We start from the raw sequence: 19,752 nt of genomic DNA, 5'->3' as shown, positions 1-19,752 counted from the left end.
CGGGACCGGCCGCCGTGCCCCTCGACGTTACCACAGCGGCCCGGTTCCCCCTCCCCACCGCCTCCCTTCCCCTTTCTGCCGCCGGTCAGGCACCGAGCGTCGCCCTCTCCCCGCCAAACAACCGCCGGTGACAGCTGCGGCCTGGAGCCGTCCCCCCTGTCTCACCCCCGCAACCCGGCATCTCCCTGTGGGGAGAGGAGGGCTGCTCCACACACAAGCCGTGACCCACGTTCAGGGACAGGGATGCGGGTGACCAGGCCGCAGCCGGAGCTCTGCACCTCAGCGCGTGTTTTATTGACAGTCAGAGAAGGAAACAATACCAGACACGAGCTTGCCACTGCCTAAAGACCGAGTCTCCCGTTAACGAGAGCAGATCTGCTGCCTTCTTGCGGGACCCAACGCGCCGCCGCCCTCAGCGGCCACCTTCGTACAGGCATTGCACACGCTCGGCACTCTGCTTTCCAAGGCAAAGACCGAAATGTAAAGCTGATCCAACACTCTCCAAGTACTTCAGGAAGCCATTTCTGTCCGAGTCAGCCCATCACATCCATACACTTGTACCAGAGCCTTCGGGAGATTCCCGACAGCACTGTTAGGAGATGAAGTGAGTCTGTGGGGTGATTTGTTCCAACTTGTGATCAGCTGGGTTTGCTGATGCTTCGTAATTGCAGATGGTGACTTCGTGGCGATGAGCCTAAGTTAAGATGGAACGCGTTAGTCCAGAGGAGAGCAGCATTCAAGTCCCTCCCAAAAGACCCGACTGGCAAGAGCTGAGCAGGTTCCCATCTTACAGACTTTTCACCACAGGCTCCCCCCGCACTGTTCCCACTTCTTCCCCACAGCTAGAGCTCAACTTAAGCTATGATTTAAAGCCCTTTTTACACTACCAGCACAGTCTTGCTCATCTCTGCTCTCACCTACCTCCGTCCACTCTCCTTTCAGGCCTATATAAAAAATCTTTGTTGTCTCCGCTCCAAAGTTCTTCGGGAAGTGGATGGAGAGGTGGGAAACATTGGAGAAACGGGCAATTCTGAAAGAAAACACACTCTGAAACTGGAGCTGTGCGTACAGGCTGCCACTCCGCTGCATTGCCACCTCCTCCCAGCACGGCGCTGAGCTCCTACCCTAACCCAAGTCAGACTTGGGAGCAAACGACTTGAGGGTGCAGGAGGAGCAGCCTCCCTCACGCTTGTGGCGAGCAGGCTAGCAACAAGCTGTCACTGGGGCCAGGAGCAGGTGACATGACACCGGGATGATTCTGCACCCCAAAAAGTCCTGGGTCACAGGCACGGGCAGCCCCCTGACTCTAGGGAGAGGGTTTTCAGACCAGAGCTCTCACCTGACAAGGGCAGGACAGAGCCAGGGAGACAAATTCTACTGTGGGCAGCTTTGAGATGCAAGGGAAGGAACTGCCCTCTGCTAACACTTTCCTAAAATTCGGTGGCACACCAGCAGGCTGGATAGAGTGCAGCGCCTGCGCTCGGGAGGAGCAGCCCCCTGCACCCCCCAGGCACGTGGATCTGCATCGTACTTGGTGGGGTACTCCAGCTCGCCCGTCAGATCCCGGTTCAGGCTGAACGTCTGGTCCGGTTCCCTGGCTGTGTCATCAAAGGACATGTGAGGAATGTTCTTGAACCTGGGAAGAGAGGGAGGAAACCCAGGAAGTTATTAACATACAAGTCAGCTAATTGGTTTCCTCCCCATCCATTAGCTCTACCTGGATTCTTCTGAACAGTAAGAAACTGGATTTGCTTTGTCTTCTAAGGGAAAAAATACCAACGCCACCACAAAGCACCACCACGCTCCAGAATACCCAACACCCTGAAGAAATAACAAGGAGGAGTGAGGAACAAAGCTGGGGAGATACAGATCTCGGCACGCTTGGGTACATGAAGAAACCCAGACCTGGTACACTGCAGACCAAGGAAAATAGGGGCTTGATAAAGGTGTATTTCTTTCTCCACAAGCAAGAACTGCAGAATACTCAATACTCTTTCATTTAAAAAAAAAAAAGGCAGTATTAAGAAGCATTTCTGTCCCTTCAGGAGCTAAAGCAGGCCACGTGGCTCAGTACGGCAGGACTGCTGCCAAGAGCCTTACAAACCTCACCTGGCTGCAGGACACTCCGTCACTTGTGTCCCTCCCTCCCTCCCAGGCCTCAGTTTCCCCCCAAAGCATAACCCCTCTTGGCCCACCGATCCTTCTGCAGCCAGCTAAGCCAGCAGCAGGTTGATTTCTTCACAACGCACAGCCAGCGTCCCAACCAAACCTTCTCTTCTAATTAAAATCGGTGCCCCATTTCTCTAGAGAAAAAGGCAGCAAGCAGCCACGCTCATCCCTGTACAGGTTACGGTTTCTTTTTCCTCCGAGGCCCTGGGATGACGGAGCTGCTGCAGAGTAACAGTGCGTTCTCCCACGGTGCGCACCCTCGCCGGGTGCTCGGGCACCCAACAGCATGAGAATCACTGTTCTCGTTAGCTACGAGTCAAACAGTTCAGTTTAGGCTCTGGCCAAATTAACGCTCATTTTACTTACAGTCTCATCTCTGCTGGATGTGTCCCATCATCTTCTCCCATCACAATTACTCCTTTTAATTTCACGTTACCCGTAAACCTGCCAAGAGACGCAGGAGCGGCATTTTCATCTCCGTTCTCTCCAGATCAGCCCCAGTTACAGCAGCACGCAGACGTGCCTCATTCCCAGCAATAAAAGGGTGAGAAATAAGCCCTGTCAGCAGCCAAAACGATGCCGATGGAGCTCAGGGAAAGGACTTACGGGATATTGAACAGAAGCTCCTCATCATCGTCGCTTTCTACGAACTGGGGAGAGAGAGGAGCAGGTCAGGGCCGGCCCCGGCTGCGCAGGTAGGCACGGGTGGGGTGAATACAGGGAGCGGTGGGGCGGGTAACCTCGGAGGGGGCTCAGGGGTAAGGCGGGGACCCCCCACCACCACCTCGCTTAATCCCGCACCCCCTCCCGCCGCCGCCCGGCTCCGCTGCAGACCCCCGGCCCGGCCCCACCTGGGCTCGGTCACCCCGCTCCTCCCAAGCGCGGAAGACGAGAGCGCCGCTGCCCTCCCGACGCTCGTTAAGGCATTGCAGCCGCTGTCGGTCGATCCGTAGGTAAAGCCCCCAGGCCGCGCCGCCATCCCCGCCGACCGCCGCCGCTTCCCCGCTGCAGCAACAGCAACGCCCGTGACCGTGCGCCATGCCTGCGCCGCCGGCCCCGCCCACCGCGCCTGCGCGCTTGCCGCCGGCCCCGCCCACCGCCCCAGGGGGCGGTGCTCGGCGCCGCACGTGCTCCCCCCCTCCCAATTCCCCACGCCGGACCGAGCAGCAGCAGCAGCGGGTTTGTCCCGGGGAACGGGGGGGGGCTCAGGACCTCGGACCGACCCCGGGGAAGGCCGGGCTGCACCGGCAGTGCCAGCCGCTGGGGGAGGAGGAAAGCTGCTTTCCTGCAGCGCCGGCTGCGGTTTAGACTTGGGGCTTGTTTCAGCCAGGAGGGGGAAAGGGAGCATTCCCCCCCTCCCCACACTTCCCCAGCTGGCGTTGGGATAGCCGAGCAGAAGCCCTCCTAAGGGCCATAGAGACCGCCGAGTTTTTGCTAATAGCGTGTTTAACAGTCGTTGCTCAGAGACAGAAAAGAACAAGCAGACGCGGTCCAGTGTTTGGCTTTTATTGAGACATGGTTTTCCTCTTTTCATATAACTTATCTAATTAAAATATTCATCTTAGTTACCACAAAAAAAGGAACATAGAAAATTGTATATACACAGTTGGGGACCAAAATACAAATGCAAGTCAAAGTCACTCCCCCTCCTGCCCACATTACTCATCCCACCACCAGCAGGGCAGCGAAGGGGGAAGAGGCAGCTCTGCTCAGTTCCTTCGCATGTAGTGTAAGCACAGAAAAATTGCACAAGTGTAACACCCCGGGCACCGAGAGACTGGGAACAACGCAAGCACTTTTACCCTAGACTTTGCTTAGTTTGTGTCTCATGGCAGTAACCCTCCTGCCTTCCCTGCTGAGGGCTGGTGCCCACCTCTTCCATCTGCACAGTTCCAGTGCCTGAGCAAAAGGGAGAGAAGCAAGAGCGGTTGGCATCGGTCCCAGGACCAGTGGGACCCACTCAGAGCAGAGTCAATTCAGACACAGCATCCCATCTGATCCTCTCTGTCCCCCCCCCGCCCCTGCAATCCAGCTAAGCTAAAATACAGACACAGCTGGCAAAGCCTAGAGCAAAGAGGCTGCTCTGAGAGGCAAGGTACATCACCCTGTAACAGCAACGCTTTGGGCAATACCCACATCCGAGTATCTAGCTGTAGTATTAATTAAGTGGCACTTTAGCAGTGCCCAAGGTTGTTCTCGGGCCTCACCCAGATCCTCTGCTCAAGGCTCCACTGGGGCCTGAACACAATGCCAGGCTCCCCTTCCCTCCCCTCTGCCCCTACCCCAAGTACAGAGGAGAAATAAATGGTAGCACAACGGTCAGCAGAAGATAATATATTGTTATCTAATTAAAAATACAGCAAAATTAAATACAGCAAAAATGCAAGAGTAAGGAGCCATTATTTTACAGCACAACACACACTGAAATGCTGCACGGTAACATTAAAGCATCTGGGACTGTAACAAACTTACAGCACATGAGAGTCTGAGAACGTTTTTCCAAGACCTTCAAAACAGGAAAAAAACATAAACAAGAGACAGGTGTTCAGAATGGTTTCAAAGAAAGAAAGAAAAAAGAAAAGGAGAAAAAGAAAGAAAGAAAGAAAGAAAGAAATCAACAGAAACCAGAAGCATACAGGGATTTTTCTAGAGCCCTCCAGGGAGGACTCTTCACAGCAAGGTTTCCCCCGGTCAGTGCGCACAGACAACTCCACCGGTTCAGGATTTGGCAGCCACTGAAAGCCAGCAGCAGAGCTTCTCAAGAGCTACCAACAGCATCCACTACCAGCACCTATTCCACCTAGACAGCAAAGTCCTAGTCCTAGGGCAGCAAATATGGCTTGGAACAGGAGAATATCTCCCCTTTCCGATCCAGTCGGACCTCTGAGCCCCAACAGAGAGGCCGGCTCCCTCACCACATGACCTGGGTCTAAACAAATCCATCCTCTGCTTGCACCACCTCCAGGTAAGTTCACTTTCAAGGCAGACGTAACCCACAAGCAGAAATGTTCACCACAATAAGGCCTCACATTTAATAGCGAGTGCCCAGTTGTGTCCGGCTCCCCGCTCTCTGCAGCGGCCTCAGCAAGTCCACCTGAAATCGCCTCATGCATCACTCAGGCTCCCGACCTCCCCAGAGGAGCTGTGCTCCAGGGCACTTCCTCACGCTTCTGCCAACCCCTAGGTCCGCCGGGTCATGTCACACACCTTTTCCTTCCAGAGCTCCAGTTCCTCAGACACCAAGTACAACCGAGCTTTTTGAACTCCTGCTATGAAGTATGCACGCATTAAAAACAAACTACATTCAGTTATTCACTTCCCTCCAACCCCAGTCAAGTGGTTTCAAGTTCAAAGACTAAAATCCTTGCTTTTTCCAAAGAGGGGGGCAGAGCAAAACATACAGGGGAAAGACAGGATTTAACCACCAGCTTCCGAACAGAAATAAATCCTTCCCTATTCCACACAGAAAACAAGATAAAAGTATTCCTTCTTTCCACTGAAAGAGGCAAACTGATGCCTTCATTGATATTTAAAAACTGTTTTCAGTTCCAGAGGCAAAGTCCCCTGTCTCTCTCTCTCTCAAAAAAAAAAAAAAAAAAAAAAAAGAGTTAAAATCTGACTTGGTGCACAGTAAAATTTCTCCCTAAACCCCTCGTAGTTTTATTCCCAGTAGCCAGCAGAAGACAACAGCAGCAGAGAAAAAGTCCCCAATGGCTCCTGGCATCCCTGCACAACAACGTAAGCATCTGTACAAGATCTACAGTAACAGCAGAGAGAAGGTTGAGAGCTAAGATTTTATTAACATACACGAGAGCAAAGCCTCAGGACTTGCTGCGCTTGCCAAAGGATCGACGAGTAGATGGGCCACCAGTCCTACCTGTCCCAGAGAGTCCAGGAGGGACTTTGGGCCCAGCAGGTACCAGATCACGAGGAAAGACTCCCATGACACCCAGTGTCCACTCAGACAGATGGATTCCTGCCAGCTCTAGTCACAGGAAGGCTGGCCCGTGTACTGGATTGGGAGGGGGAAAGACTACTGGGAGCGACATAAATAACACCAGCAGGATAGAGGGGCAAAATATTAATTAAAACCATTTTATAATTTATTAAAAGGTTAAATAGTTAATAGTCTCTGGATCTTCCACTCTCAGCAGGTGCCAAGACTTCACATTTTCTTGTGTCAGGAGATTCTGTACACCCTTCTTTTGACAGATGACAAAACTAGAAACAGGATGTTAAGGGCAGGGGAAAAAGAGGGGGACTTGACACTGAGAAAAGGACCAGAATAAAAGATAAAATACTGTGCTGTTGTCTTGTGCAGATCAAAGCTTCTCCCAGCAGCTGCAGCCTCCAAAAAGTTCAAAGAAAAGAGCCGTTTGGGTACCTTCTCCCCCTTCAGTGCCACTCCCCCACGAGAGGGAAAGTCCCAGATCTGCACTGCAAACTTATCTCCGAGAGAACCTGTTTTTGAAAGCTTTGATAGTCTTTGCCATCATGGGTGCAATTTCTGCAACAGAGAAAGAAAAAAAAACCAAATCAAACCAAAAAAACCCCCGTGCATTAAAGCAGCAGTCACAGACTAGGAGAGCAGAGAGCAATTCAAAGCTGCAGCCCTGGCAAAACAGATGCACAGCAGGCATGTGTGCTCTCCGATCGTAGGCTATCGTATTTTCACATCACAGACCAAGGAGAGCCCACTCTGCTTTCTGCACTGCAAGAACACAGTTCTCTGGTTAAACTCTCCCTGCTTTCTTCCCAGGGAGCTGCATTACAATTTCACTGTTCCAAACAGCTGGACAGACACAGAAGGACAGCAGGAGGGGTAAGGCAGGGTTTCTGCCATTAGGACAGCCTGATACAGTCAGCACTGAGCAGGCAAGTGAATCGGATGTTTCCCTATGCTTTTTCTTGTGCAAGAAGTTTGAACAGACTTTATCACCCTCTCCTTACGGAGAGGAGAGAGGCCGCCAACATCAACCCTCCTGCATAGCCTAGATTTCTCTTACAGCAGAAGCAGCAGATTTGTGCGTTTGTAAAGGAGGAGCTCTAGGAGACCACATGGAGGTTCTGTGGTTTGTACTTACTCTTCACTGGTGGTTTCCTGGGGTCATAGGAGGAGAAGGTGCTACCCGAAGATGGGACAGAATGGGCACTGCTGGTGCTGGGCCCATCATAGGACTGCTCCTCACTCACACGAGTGTGGCTTTTGCTAGATGTGTACAGGACTGGTTTTATTCTGAAACAGAGACGGGAAAGACGTTCCAGTAAAGGAGTCACTGTGGTTTGATGCAATTCTTCAGACACGAGCCACATTTGTTAACAGCAGCTTGGCTGATACCACATGGAACCAGCAGTGACCAGGATCTTCACACTTCCCAGCAAGAAAGAAGCTATTTCAGTTACAAGTTTCACTGCAAAAGGACCTCCCAGACACACAGTATCCTTTTCTGCCAGGATGCAGAACTTCAGGGGGAAGCTGGCAGAAGCCCACAGGAAAAGAGGCCCTAAACAGCAAGTGCTACTGAGAAACACTCACTTGGTCTTCTCTGGCAGAAGAGGTCCTCCAGTTCCAAACTTCTCTTGTCTCCTTCGTACATCCCGAGGGGGCTTTGCTGCAGAGTTCACAAACGCCATTTTGGCCACTCTACCTGTAGGAGGCCAGAGGGAAACACTGCTTACATCCAACTTACTATAAGGGAGGCTCCTCAGTGCTTGTCTTATTACAGCAAGCTCCAGCCACCTCTCCCCAGTCCATCCATCCATTCCAAAGCTCCCTAAGATCTGAACCTCTTGCAGTCACAACATGGGCTGTGAGAAATCAAGACTGATCAGGTCAGTAGTTCTCATTATGTTCACCAAAAGAGCAGGAATGCTTCCCCCCACCCTGGTTTTCTTCAACCCCAGCATGTAGAAGCCACTGTGGAACAGGAGGTGCCTCTGCAGACCTACATGTTCTTGCTGTAAAATATTGCTCTGTCTAGTCTGCATCAGCAGCACTATAGATGAAATCAAGAGGCTGCTAAGCCATTAAGCAAAGGCCACTGCATAAAGAACAGAGAGCTAAGCAACTCCTAAATTGGACTAGATTTAAACCAGTCATTCCAAAAGACCTTTCCCACACAAAGATATCCCCTAGGCAGCATTCCCAGACCCCTCTCTGATTATTCAGCCCTACTTTACCTTTGGGTTTGTTGGCATGAGCTGAGCCGATGTTCCGTGCTAACATGAGCAGCCGCTGCTCTCGTGCGTCATGAAGTCGAAGGTACATCTCCCGCCAGGACTCAAACTCTTCTGGCTTCTCGTTCTTGAAGTCTCGGAGACAGTGATTGTGCCACAGTTGATCCGTATCCTCAACAAGGACCTGAAACACACCCATGTGTAAGCTGGGATCCCTCCCAACACCTTCACTCCTCTCTCCCTCAGCACCAGCTAGCGCCAGTGTCACTGGAATACCACAGAGGACAAGACAGCTTAGGGGCCAACTTGCAGCAAGAGATGGGCTGATGGCAAATCCAGGAACTCAGGACTAGCAAAAGCCACCTCTTGTTGTAAAGAGCATTGTTCTTTACTATTCTGCTATTGCGGATGAGGACAGAACATCACTTCCACATCACTACCCCTTCCCCAGGCCCAGGCACTCACGTGATTACATTCCTCGATGCGATACAGCTGTTCTGGGGTGCATCTCTCCAATACTGGCTCCAGCACTGAGAAAGGGACACCACCCACTTCATAGATTGCTAGAGAGAAGCAAGACACACAGAGTATTTATCCTGCTCCTTCCTTGCCAAGGAAAGGGCTCGATGCCCTGAAATGCAGTGGAAAAACCAGCAGTGCTGCACGCCACTACACAATACAAGGGGAAGGAGAAAAGAACCATAGGTGCAATAGCTCTAGTGGGTCATCAGGCACCAATATCTCCAAGTTAAGAAGTGCCTGCGCAAGAATCAAGGATCTGTTTACCACTATTGCCAGTGCTTTAGCAGTCCCTGAAAGCATGCTGGGTCTGATTCCTGCAGCACCTGAGCTTTCAGTGAGATGTCCCGTATTAGTTAGCTTGTCTTGTGACAAGGGGCAACTAACTGTTCACATGTTCCAAGCCAGATGCTGCTAGGATATATACAAACAATTTACCAAGACTTCAGTACTATCTGCGTGGCAACATGACTAAGACAGATGAGGAAAGGTACTTACAGTCAATGTTGTTACTGAGGACTCTGATACATTGCTGATACAGGGACATCATCTTTGGGAGGTAGGCAGTTTTAGAGCCTGAATACACTTGCATCTTTGAATTCAACCGGCGGCCTGTAAAACCCGCTTCACTCTCTTCCACTGGCGAGGAGACTGCTGTAAAGTGAAAGACTTGGAGTAAGAAGGGAACAGAGAAAAGGATCGCCCACCCTGATGAATGGCACAAGAGACACAAATTGGAGTCACCCAGAAGCAACCTAGAAGGCAAAGTCTTCTCTAAGAGACCTGCAACCTAGTTCAGGAAGGGCAAGTCCAAAGTCCAAACCTCAAAAAGGGTCAGCAAAGGATCTTCCTCATTTCTGCTATAGCACGTGGGAAAGCAGCTACCTTTTTCTGAAACCTAGGCTCTGGGCATCAGAGGCAGGACACCAGACCCCAACAGAAAGACTGGAACTCAGTCAGCATCCACTCCCACAAACAATGGCTGCAGCCCATTTCAAACCTGTTTTCCTGTCCAACATACCTTTCCTTTTTGTCTGGGAGCAGGTAATGGACTCGATTGAAGGAAGAGGGCGGTAATTGGCCTGGATCGGGGGCAGTGGGATGTCTGGTAACGTTGGTACCACATCTAAAAGTATCTGGAAGGAGACGATGTACAGGCAAGTAAGCCAGGAATACAGGAGAATGTTACATCCTGCCAGCATACAAACAGCACTGAATTGCACTTTGTTTGATATTTTGAATAAGCCACTCAATGCTGATCAGCTTGCACCAGGAAATAGCCTCAGGGGGAGGCTGCACTTCTGCTACATTACTGTGGCTCTGCCTAGGCTGTCAATACAAAGAAGCCAAAATTTGGGATCTGAATCACTCAGCTCCCTCCAACAAGAGCCATCCACATCTTTAACCTACTAGGTTCAGTGCTGAAGGCCTCTGGCAAGAACCCAAGTCAGATTAACAATGCAAAGAACTACACAAAAAGCAGAAGAGAAAGCTGGCAGAAACATTTCCTTGATCTCAAACACTCATTTACCCATTCTGTCTCTTCTTCCCGCCTCCTGCAAAAAAACTCTGCAGTGGTAGAGGAGAGGGGAACCTCACAAACTGAGGAAAACCTAAAACTGATATGAGGCACTTATCAGAATGAATAGCATGGCAGAATTTTAAAATGCTGCTAAGATTATAAAAACACTTTTTGAAGAGCAAAGCATTTCAAAGTCGAGTAAAAAGATTAAGGAGTAAAGGTTTTGCACATTAGTCCCTATCTATATACAAAACCCTGGCACCCAGGTCGCAATGAATATGTACAGAAATATCGCTCATTTTTCAAGCTTTCATGAGAGAACATCTGTCTCCTAGAATAAGCTGCATGGTAACACCAGCTCTCCCATTTCTTGAGACCAACAGATTTAGTTAACAAAACTGTAGTATTGACACAGATTAAAAAAAGGTCCATTTTAGAGAAGCATAAATACTTGAGAGGAGAGACATGGGAACCTTGCTAGCAGGTGGAGATGCACTGCATATCAGGCTGTGTTCTATGTTGGCTCGTATCTAGAGATACCCTGCATGCTTAACAAGTGTATCATGTCCAATATGCTTTCATATGAATATTTAGCTGAAGGTGTTCTCTTTTACTCTCTCCATTTTTTAATAAACAGGGTTTTACCTATTGCATTTCTTTTTTACCCTCCCTCTTCACCCACTTTTCCAGCAGACTTCCACTCTAACAGGACAAAGCAATGCCTGCGGCACACGGCATATGAAACACAGTGTCTCCCAGCATGAACCAAGAGTCACAGACCTAGATACCAGTGAGACACCGCAAGCACACCCTGATGCAGAACACAGCCCAGCACCTCCAAGGGGAAAACTAGTAAGCCCCAGATGGCAGGACTGAAAGCAGCCAATCCCACCTTCTTTGTTCACTCTCAGATCCTTCAAACCTTACCCTCTTTGGTTGAGGAGGCTCTGGTAGTTTCTTCTCTGCCTTTTTCTCACTTGTTCGCTTGTGGCTTGGACTTTTCCGACTCGAGCTTGAGCTGTTGGTACTAGCTTTGGATCCATTCTGTTTGCTGTGCCCTTGGTCTTTCTCCCCAGCTGACGCAGAGGGTTTGGCCGCTTTCTTTTTCTTTTTCTGAGGCTGGTCGTAGCTGAGATATGACTCAAAGGACATTGTAGGTTGTTCAAATTCATCCTCTGCTTCCCCCTCCCCAAAATTTGAGGAAAAGCCCATTGATTTTTTGTCCACATCAGAGACTTTGCGCTTCCCCTCTGAAGATTTTAAGCTCCCAGAAATCCCCTTTTCTTTAATCCTATTTGACGAGTCACTCTCAGCTTTCCGTTTCTCCTGCTCTGTATTAGAGGTCTCCAGGCTCAGCTTGGGCTTTTCCAATTTGCTTTTTTCAGAGTCCCGATGTTTTTGCTTCTTAACATGGTTGTCCAAAGACACTTCCAAATGCGGCAACATGTGCAACTTCTCCTTTCTGGAGGCACCGCTTTCTCGGTTCTTCTCCTTCTTGGTACCATCTGACATCCTCTGCTTCTCCTTGCTGCTCCCTGCCATGGGGGCTTCTTGGAGTTGCTCTTTAAAAGAGGTCTTGTGCAATCTTTCTGGGCTGAAGGCAGAGGTCCTGTCCTCCCCTCTGCCATCAAGTCGCTGCTTCTTGTGAGAAGACTTGTGCTCTTTGCTTCGACTCATGTTCCCTTTGTTGTATAACTCACCGGGGTTCCTCTCCCGGCCTCCCCCCAGCTTCTCCTGAAAGCTGTGGCCTTTACTGGCTTTCCGATGAAATACTGTCGGTTCTTCCTGCTCCTCAGAGGCATAAGGGTCTGTGTACATATCCTGAGGGCTCTCACTTGGCTCAGGTGACACAGCTTGTCCATAGTCCGAGTACTCCTGATCTGAAGAGAGCACTGGGGAAGATCTGCCCCAACCCTTCCCCTCGTGGCTGCTATAGCCGTAAGTCTCATGGGCTCTCTCAGGCCTAGGATACCTTTTGGACTTCTTTTCCCTATGATCTGGGCTATAGGACTGGCTGCAAGATGGCTGGAAGGGTTCCGAATACTCCTGGTCAGGTTCTTCATCCTCTCTGAGGGAGGGTTCTTGATGCCTTTTGCTTGAGCTGCTCCTCTCATAGTCACGGTCTTCAGAATCTAGGTTATTTCTGAAGGGATAAGAAAACAAAATAGTTAGATTAAAACTTGCCAATATGAATGAAAAGAGCCACTCCCCATGGACCATGTGGACGGGAACCTTTCTTGAAGACTAAGGTTGTATTTGTCAGTTTTGTGCCAAGAATACCACTAATTCTCTCAGGCACAGCGACATTCAGGGATTTAGAAACTGCATTTCTAGTGCAGGAATTGATTAAGCATTTTTATTAGGACTAGAGACTTCACAGTTCACTGGGAAGCAGAGACAGAGACAGATGCATACAGAGACTTCTCCATATGTACACACCCCTGGCTGTGCGGTGCCTATGGGAAACATGTCCCCCAGTTTGCCAGTTAAGCATGCAGGGATACCACAGCCATTGAAATTATCATGAATAACTGGGTCTTTATCACCCACATCTAAACTATCTCACTGCTCGGTTCAACACAGCTTTGTTACTGCAACATGCTTGCTAGCATTAACTTTCAGTTTCCATAGGATTTTTGCACATAAAAACCTTCTTTCAAAGCAAGCCACTTCCTTTACTTGCGCCTAGAACATCCTCTCTTTAGCATCATAAAATGGGAAGCAAGCAGATTGCATCTCTTGCTTTATGAAGGGCGCTTTTCTGGCATCTACTGTTAATCTCTTCATCAAATTGCAAATTCTTGAAAATCGGCCCCTGCTTTCACACAAAACTGCAGCCATCAGCAACCCAATGCTCTGTGGCTAGCAGAGGCAGGAAATTTATGCCAAAACAAGGCAAAAACCCCATGCAGAGTTAGCACACTTGTGTCACAAGTTTTTCCAGAGCCTTCACTTTGTTTCCTTGGTCAGAGAAGTTCATAATCTCCACTGCAAAAATATAACAAAGCTTATCCATCAAGATAACCAAACAGGTTCACTTACCTGTCTGCCTCTTGGGACACTGGCACTAGCTTCTTCCACCTGGCTACGAGGTTCTTCGCAAAGTCTCCTACAAACTCGTGCTTCCGTAAACTGTTCACAGTCTTCCCAACGCCTGTCTCCTTCATGAGAGAGCCAAGACATGAATTCATCTTAGCAAAATAGTCAGCATTCTCACCTCTGCTAAATTTCCTACAAAGTGAATAAAGTTAACCTGCTACCTATGGCTGCTAGGTAGAAATAAACTTCCCTGATCTAACAGCAAAGATATCACATATATTATGTTTTCAGCAGACATTGTATCTTTTACTACAGTTCTGTAAATCAAAGACAACTTAACTCTACCTTCGTCAAACACTAATTATTTGTATTAATAAACCAAGTTAGTATTTACCATGACTGTTAGTAAGCTTGAAGACAGAAGACACTAACAATTTTAAGGATTAGCACTTCCTAATTTCATGCTGATTCAGTTATTGTTAGGAACTGCTCCAACTCTCAGATCCCAGTCAAGTATTAAGCTTTTGGAAGAACTGAGGATGACAAACTGTCCTCCATGGCTTCACACTTGCTCTGACATGCTCACAGAATCTCTAGAACCTTATCACAATCACCGGGCTGTTGCAGGTGGCTGAGGCAACACACCCTGTTCCAGGGAAAACAGCATTTCCATGGCAAACAGTTATCCAGTGACTTGACAGACACGATGAAAGTGTGAGAGATTTCACAGCTCTTACCACAAGAATGTCAACTGTGATGGGCAACTCAGACAGCCTCTTCAGACTTTTCAGCAGCTGCAGAGACAAGAAGGAAAGTGTTCAGACTTGTCATACTGAACCACATACTGCAATTAGAAAGGAAAATTCTGCACTGCATGAGAGCTTGTTAGAAAGATCCAAGTGGCAGACAGCTGCTATCTTACTCCAAATCAAGCTCCTGAGAAGCTGAACATGAGGACCAACTGTAAAGAAATTAATGTCTCTTTGCCTACGACGGCCCATCTGAGAATCTTAAAACGCACTCAAACATTAATGCTTTCTTCACACAGGACTGCAACTTAACTCTGGCTTAAAGCATCAGTAACAGACACACACACAACTCTGTTGTACAGCAAGTGGAAGAAAGGACTCGGAAGCTTGTGACTCTCAGAAGGTGGTGCTGACAATCGCATCACTTGTCGAGAAGAGAGGAAAAAAAATATTGAGTCCTTTCTGAAGTTTTGCAAGCTAGACACTGAGGGCAGATAGATTTCTAGATGCTCTTAAAGATCTAAGAGGGAACCCATACCTTCCCTGCAGACCCTCCCACTCTGTCAGTGCTGCTGACAGCCTCTCTCCTCTCAGCTATAGTCTGTGCTAAAAAGGCAACTGACCCCTTCCCACAACCACCGCCTCTCGCCTCACTCTTTTCCTTTCCCTTCGCCATACACCAGTGAAAAATGTTGTTTTCCTCCACATATGCACTGCCAAGTGAGCCCCTGCCAGCACGTACAGCTGCTCCACGGGCCAGGGAAGGAAAAGGAGCCCTCTCCGACTTGCACCCCGGTAAGGGGCTGCAGGTGGAAGGGATGTACTGGCACCTCTGCCACCCAGGTGGTTTGGGACATCACTTCACAGAGATGTCTACCAACTTTTTAGTTACAGTACATGGCAGCACACTTCCGACAGCACCGCTGCCCCTCGTATTATTTCCCGCAGCTCAGCTCTAGCCACAGACCAGCCTTGTCAGCGTTCCCATTATTATAGCCCCTATACAGCCCAGGCTTTGTTCAGCACTGCTATGCTATATGCCATACAAAGGGCTGTCCCCGATCCAGAAGATCTTCTCTTTAAAGCACTGTGCTCATGCTCAAATTAGCACTGTTGGCCTAAGCTATTTCAACCACCCCCACTTCCACTGTGCAAGGTGGTTTAGAGGTTTCCTTCCTTTTGAAGGAAATAAGTTCTTTTAACCTATTTGAAGAGTGCGATTACTTTCAGAGAGAAAATACTTGACACAGAGATAAGGGTTCATCTAGCTTAAGTAGAACCACAGGACGGTTTCTGTTCACCAGAAACTACTCCATTATATTTAGGACAATTACTGTGACCGAAGGTTTAGGTTTTCTTGTTTGTTTTAGAAGAGTGAAACACTGATACCAACAGTAACAGTGTGTTTCAGCACTCTTTAGCTGGGATGCTGAGGGGAATGCAACAGTTCTAGCTGTGCTGTAACCACAGCTAACCAGGTCTTCAAGCCTTCTGTCCCTGCAACTCCAGGCTCATGGTAAGGTGGAGCCTCCCCCAGTATTCAAGGGATCTGAGGCAGGTAACATGCTCTACCACCTACCTCAACTGATGGGGCAGGGGGAGAAGAAGCCAGTTAAGGTAAACAATCCCAACATCCTTTCAGTTTTCAAAACCGCTGTTACTTTGCCAGCACTGCGGCTCAACAAGCCCACTAGCAAGCAAAGCCATCGAACAGAAGCAGCAAAGGTAGAGACACAGCTCATGTCTGCTGCCTCCCCTCAAATTGCTGTGGCAAGGCCTGCCAGGGCTCATGGGTCAGGATCCCTCTGGGAAGCAAGATCCTTCTGGCATCAGTAACACAGGGGCTTGGACTAGTGCGCGCAAAGGCCCTGTTTGGAAGGGAGCAGGAAGGAGGGGAAAAAGGACAGATCTTGTACCAGATAGAAAAAAAGAGTAAAACAGGGCAATAATAAAACAATACCATCTCTGTAAGCTGATTACTCTCCTAGAGAGGTTGTTTCAGAGCTTATGAAATCCCACCATGAGAGTAAGAGTCAAGGGAAAACTCATTATGGTATTCTTAAAGTCTCCCAATTATTTTCTAGCTACGTCCCACTGTAGCATCTTTCACAGCTCTTTTTGCTCTTTAGTTATTTGTTGCCTTCAGGGCTGAATTCCAAGAAGAAAAGTGCTATCCTCAATGGAGACCATCTCTGGATTTTGTATAGCCAGGGGAAGTGTAGTTTGAGACCAGGGGACCCACACATTTGATCCAGAACATGTCTCACAGGGAACTGGCTTATTCCACACCCACTGCAGTCAATGGTTGGAAACCTCCACACATCTTAAAAAAAAAAAAAAAAAAAGCAAAAAAAAAAAAAGCAGCCAAGAGCTGGCTTTCTGAGAGGCCACCATACACATACTTTTGCTTAAGTGTCACTTTACCAAGCTTTTATACCTGCACATTCATTGGAAATGTTAACATAGTTTGAGTTCAGCAGGCCTCCCAGATAAGTTGTAAATCTCAAAATGACGCTGTCAGGAAACAAAGCATTTTTGTTGCCTGCGTCATCAGTAATGCACTTATCTGACAATCTAAGATATCAAAACCTGTGTTTATTGAAGCTGTCCAAGTGGCATGCAGCCTGGCAATATCAGAGTAGGAATATATTTGGGAGCTGTGTTCACAGAGCACAGCAAAAACCTCGCTTTGCTTGCGACCTCCGTGGACCACAGGTCCACGTGCATAAGACGCACCAAGTGAGACAACTCCGATGCAGTGAGGCTTAAGAACTTGTACTAATCTGTATTTCCTATGGAAACAAGCTGATGGAGTACACCTCACTGCCTTCAGCTGAAGTCAGCCAAGCAGACTCAAATCTGGCAGCTCATATCAGAAATAACTGAGATCCTATAAGTCCTATGGGAAAAAGGCAACCAGGTAGAAGACAGAAAACACAAGGCTCACATCCTGCTAGACACCAGGTGAAATACATATGAGAAAGCTCTTCTAAAACACCCCAGTGTAGAGTTTCAGTCAATCAGCCACAAGACACAAACTATAAAACCTCCACTTAGTTCCAGCTCCAGTAAAGTTTTGTTTAACATGGGTGGATTGTTTTCTTTTTCTAAAAGAAGTCAGCCAGACCATTACAACACTAACAACACACATAAACATCAAATTACTACAGCACAGCCTGGCCTCTTCCTCTCCATGAGGATGCTCTCTTGTTCATGTTTCCCTTACTCTCTTTTGTCCCTCAGTCCTGCAGCAGACCTTGTACCTTCTCTGCTGAAAAAAAAAGAAAAAAGACCATTTCCAAACCGTTACGACAGTGTCCAAAGTTTCACTCATACAGTTCTGTGCCAGCAGCCCAATTTTCACCCAAAACCAATATTAATACTTAACACCTTTCAGCAAGGCAATATAGAGTTGTACGCAATGATGGGCAAATATTATTCTTTCACATTACCGAAAAAATATTGCAAAAGGACAAGGCAAGAAAACCGAAGAGTGGAAATGGTGTAACATGTGGATAGCACTCAGAGGTGCCATGGATTTGTCCTGTTGACAGGGTAAAGCTGTAGCTGCTACAGAACTGTAGTGGAAACAGTTACAGCAGAAGAGCTGAAAGCCATTTTCTGACATAGGAAGGTGCTCAGAAGATACACAATCTATCAAGACATTGCAACAGCAACTAAATTCAAGCCTAGAAACACTAATAACACTTCCGAGGATACAGTTGAAAAGTTATCAAAAATAAAAAGAGTACAGGTCACCGGACGTTTCTGCTGGGGAAGTGAAAAGGTTTAAAGTCACTATCCTAGCTAGTGACAGCTTGCGAATGCTTATCACCTCTCCCTCCCCTTGCAAAACTGCATACGATCGACAGAGAAAGAAACGACTTAACACCGCAAGGTTACTGGAGAAAGAGTTAGCCTGTGCAAATAGCGCCCGAAGACTTACAATACCCAAGAAACACAGACAAGCAGTTATTGCCCCCAGCTGACACAAGGGTCAGGAAACAGGAGCACTAATTCTCTGTGCACAGCGTGCTGAGCCAATATTTGAAGTTTTGCGCATGCTCTCAGCACCATGGAGTCCAAGACCCCCTGGAATTGACTCCTCAGCAGTCCCTCAGCTCCATTTGGGGCACCACCGGTTAAATCCTGCTCTGGTCTTGGCTGAGAGGGTGAGAAAAGGAACCAGACCCTCCCATCGCTTTGCCCCCAGCTAGGCTGGAACTGGGTACAGGGGCCTCCATTTCAAAAGGTCAGCACTTGAGCATTTCGGTATCCAGCCTTCTTCATGGGCGCTGTGAGGTCTTGGAAAGCGAGCGGTTCTGCGGGCATTTGCCTCAGTTAAACAAAATTTGCAGAGTGGCTGCACAGCCCTCACTGCCTCCTCTTTCACCTGACTTAAGTGAAATACGAACCTAACACCTGTAAATAGTCACAACAGATGCTCCCCCTTTAAAATATGACATCCTAGAGAATGGGATAACAGCATGTGCTGGGCCCACACCTGAGCTCAACCCTAATTCCAAATTTCAGTTGAAAAAAAACAGCTCAGAATCCTGGTGCCCAGCAGGAGAGTTGCTGTCAGCAACAGACGCGGCCGAATATCACCGAACAGATTGGAGCACCGGCATAGATCAGGGCAGAGGGCGCAGGGCAGCCGCTCCGTGACAGCTGCTGCGGGCAGCACATTTTGGCAGCCGACACGTTCCCTCGTGGAGATGGGCAAGAGGCATCAAGCAACTACCCCAAAGCCAGAGTTAAAACTCAGCAACTTCTTGCCCGGACCCCAACTCCCCAACGATCGTGGTGGCCTTGCCGCGGTCCTGGCCCTTCCCGGTCCCACGGCAGGGCTGCACCTCCCTGTCACCTCACGCCGGGCACCCGTGGCTCTTCCACCACGAACACGTCACCAGGGCAAGACTCTTCCGGCAAGTTCTCCCGTTGCCCGCTTGCCTGCCTCTCAAACCGCACCCCATCCATGTGTCACCCGGGGGAACCCCACGCAAAGGACCCCGACACGCCGCAGCGGGTCTCCCGTGGGACAGCCGGGGGCCTGCGAACCCAGCCCAGGCTGGCAGCAACGCGGGGAGGGGGGAGCTCCCACCGGGGACAACCCCCGCCGGGCCTACCCCGTTGCCGCGGCTCGGAGGTGGCGGGTCGTCCGCCTCGCCCCACGGACCGTGGCCCCGGCCGGGCAGGAAACTTCGGGGAAGGGGTGGCGGAGCGGGGGGGGGGGGAGCGGAGGGCAGGCCCGGCCCGGCCCGGCCCCGCTCCCCGTGCCCCCCCTCCTCCGCGGGGTGGCCCGGGCCCTCCCGACCCCCGGCTCCGCCGCACCACCCCCGCCGGAGAGGGGGGAGCCTCGGCCGCCCCGCCGCCCACCGTCACCTTCTTGGGCTCCGAGCTACCCGCCAGCCGCGACTGCAGCTTGCCCACAACTTCCAGCACCGACTCCGCCATTTTTACTGCTGGAGAGGCCGCCGCGGCGGAAGCGGCTTCACCGCCCGCTCGCCACACGGCACTTCCCCACTGCTGCCGCCATCTTGGCTGCGGGCAGGAAACGGAAGCGGCGCAGCCGTT

The 19,752-nt window shown here is 49.6% G+C and overlaps 2 protein-coding genes across 3 annotated transcripts; both read right to left on the bottom strand.

The window, feature by feature from the left end:
• Positions 1 to 271: 271 nt before the first annotated feature.
• On the bottom strand, positions 272 to 3,246 carry PITHD1 (PITH domain containing 1). The gene is made up of 6 exons (XM_052811787.1): positions 3,021 to 3,246; positions 2,776 to 2,819; positions 2,536 to 2,613; positions 1,532 to 1,636; positions 922 to 1,030; positions 272 to 694 (listed from the first exon to the last, which is right to left on the bottom strand). The coding sequence occupies exons 1-6, from the start codon at positions 3,207 to 3,209 to the stop codon at positions 593 to 595; spliced, it is 627 nt and encodes a 208-aa protein (XP_052667747.1). The 5' UTR covers positions 3,210 to 3,246; the 3' UTR covers positions 272 to 592.
• Positions 3,247 to 3,656: 410 nt separating this feature from the next.
• On the bottom strand, positions 3,657 to 19,720 carry ELOA (elongin A). 2 transcript variants are annotated; one of them, XM_052811258.1, is made up of 11 exons: positions 19,561 to 19,720; positions 14,164 to 14,220; positions 13,430 to 13,548; positions 11,315 to 12,530; positions 9,887 to 10,001; positions 9,364 to 9,519; positions 8,812 to 8,909; positions 8,350 to 8,530; positions 7,706 to 7,817; positions 7,254 to 7,405; positions 3,657 to 6,676 (listed from the first exon to the last, which is right to left on the bottom strand). In XM_052811258.1, the coding sequence occupies exons 1-11, from the start codon at positions 19,630 to 19,632 to the stop codon at positions 6,615 to 6,617; spliced, it is 2,340 nt and encodes a 779-aa protein (XP_052667218.1). In that variant the 5' UTR covers positions 19,633 to 19,720; the 3' UTR covers positions 3,657 to 6,614. The 2 variants fall into 2 exon arrangements, with proteins under 2 accessions (XP_052667218.1, XP_052667219.1); XM_052811259.1 differs by having other exon boundaries at positions 9,364 to 9,516.
• Between the last annotated feature and the right edge of the window lie 32 nt (positions 19,721 to 19,752).

The sequence above is a fragment of the Harpia harpyja genome, chromosome 16 (genome assembly GCF_026419915.1).
Source record: "Harpia harpyja isolate bHarHar1 chromosome 16, bHarHar1 primary haplotype, whole genome shotgun sequence".
Lineage (NCBI taxonomy): Eukaryota > Metazoa > Chordata > Aves > Accipitriformes > Accipitridae > Harpia > Harpia harpyja.
The sequence above is the reverse complement of the archived record's forward strand: the minus strand, read 5'-3'. Positions and strand labels throughout refer to the sequence as shown.

What these genes read in the sequence shown, in the direction of transcription:
- PITHD1 (XM_052811787.1), bottom strand. Translation starts at nt 3,209, where the DNA reads ATGGCGCACGGTCACGGGCGTTGCTGTTGCTGCAGCGGGGAAGCGGCG. An exon ending in AGCGGGGTGACCGAGCCCAG is followed by an intron (nt 2,820 to 3,020) that starts GTGGGGCCGGGC and finishes CTCTCTCCCCAG; the next exon opens with TTCGTAGAAAGCGACGATGA. An exon ending in GAGCTTCTGTTCAATATCCC is followed by an intron (nt 2,614 to 2,775) that starts GTAAGTCCTTTC and finishes GTCTCTTGGCAG; the next exon opens with GTTTACGGGTAACGTGAAAT.
- ELOA (XM_052811258.1), bottom strand. Translation starts at nt 19,632, where the DNA reads ATGGCGGAGTCGGTGCTGGAAGTTGTGGGCAAGCTGCAGTCGCGGCTG. An exon ending in GTGTCCCAAGAGGCAGACAG is followed by an intron (nt 12,531 to 13,429) that starts GTAAGTGAACCT and finishes TTATCCCTTCAG; the next exon opens with AAATAACCTAGATTCTGAAG. An exon ending in CTCCCAGACAAAAAGGAAAG is followed by an intron (nt 9,520 to 9,886) that starts GTATGTTGGACA and finishes TTCACTTTACAG; the next exon opens with CAGTCTCCTCGCCAGTGGAA.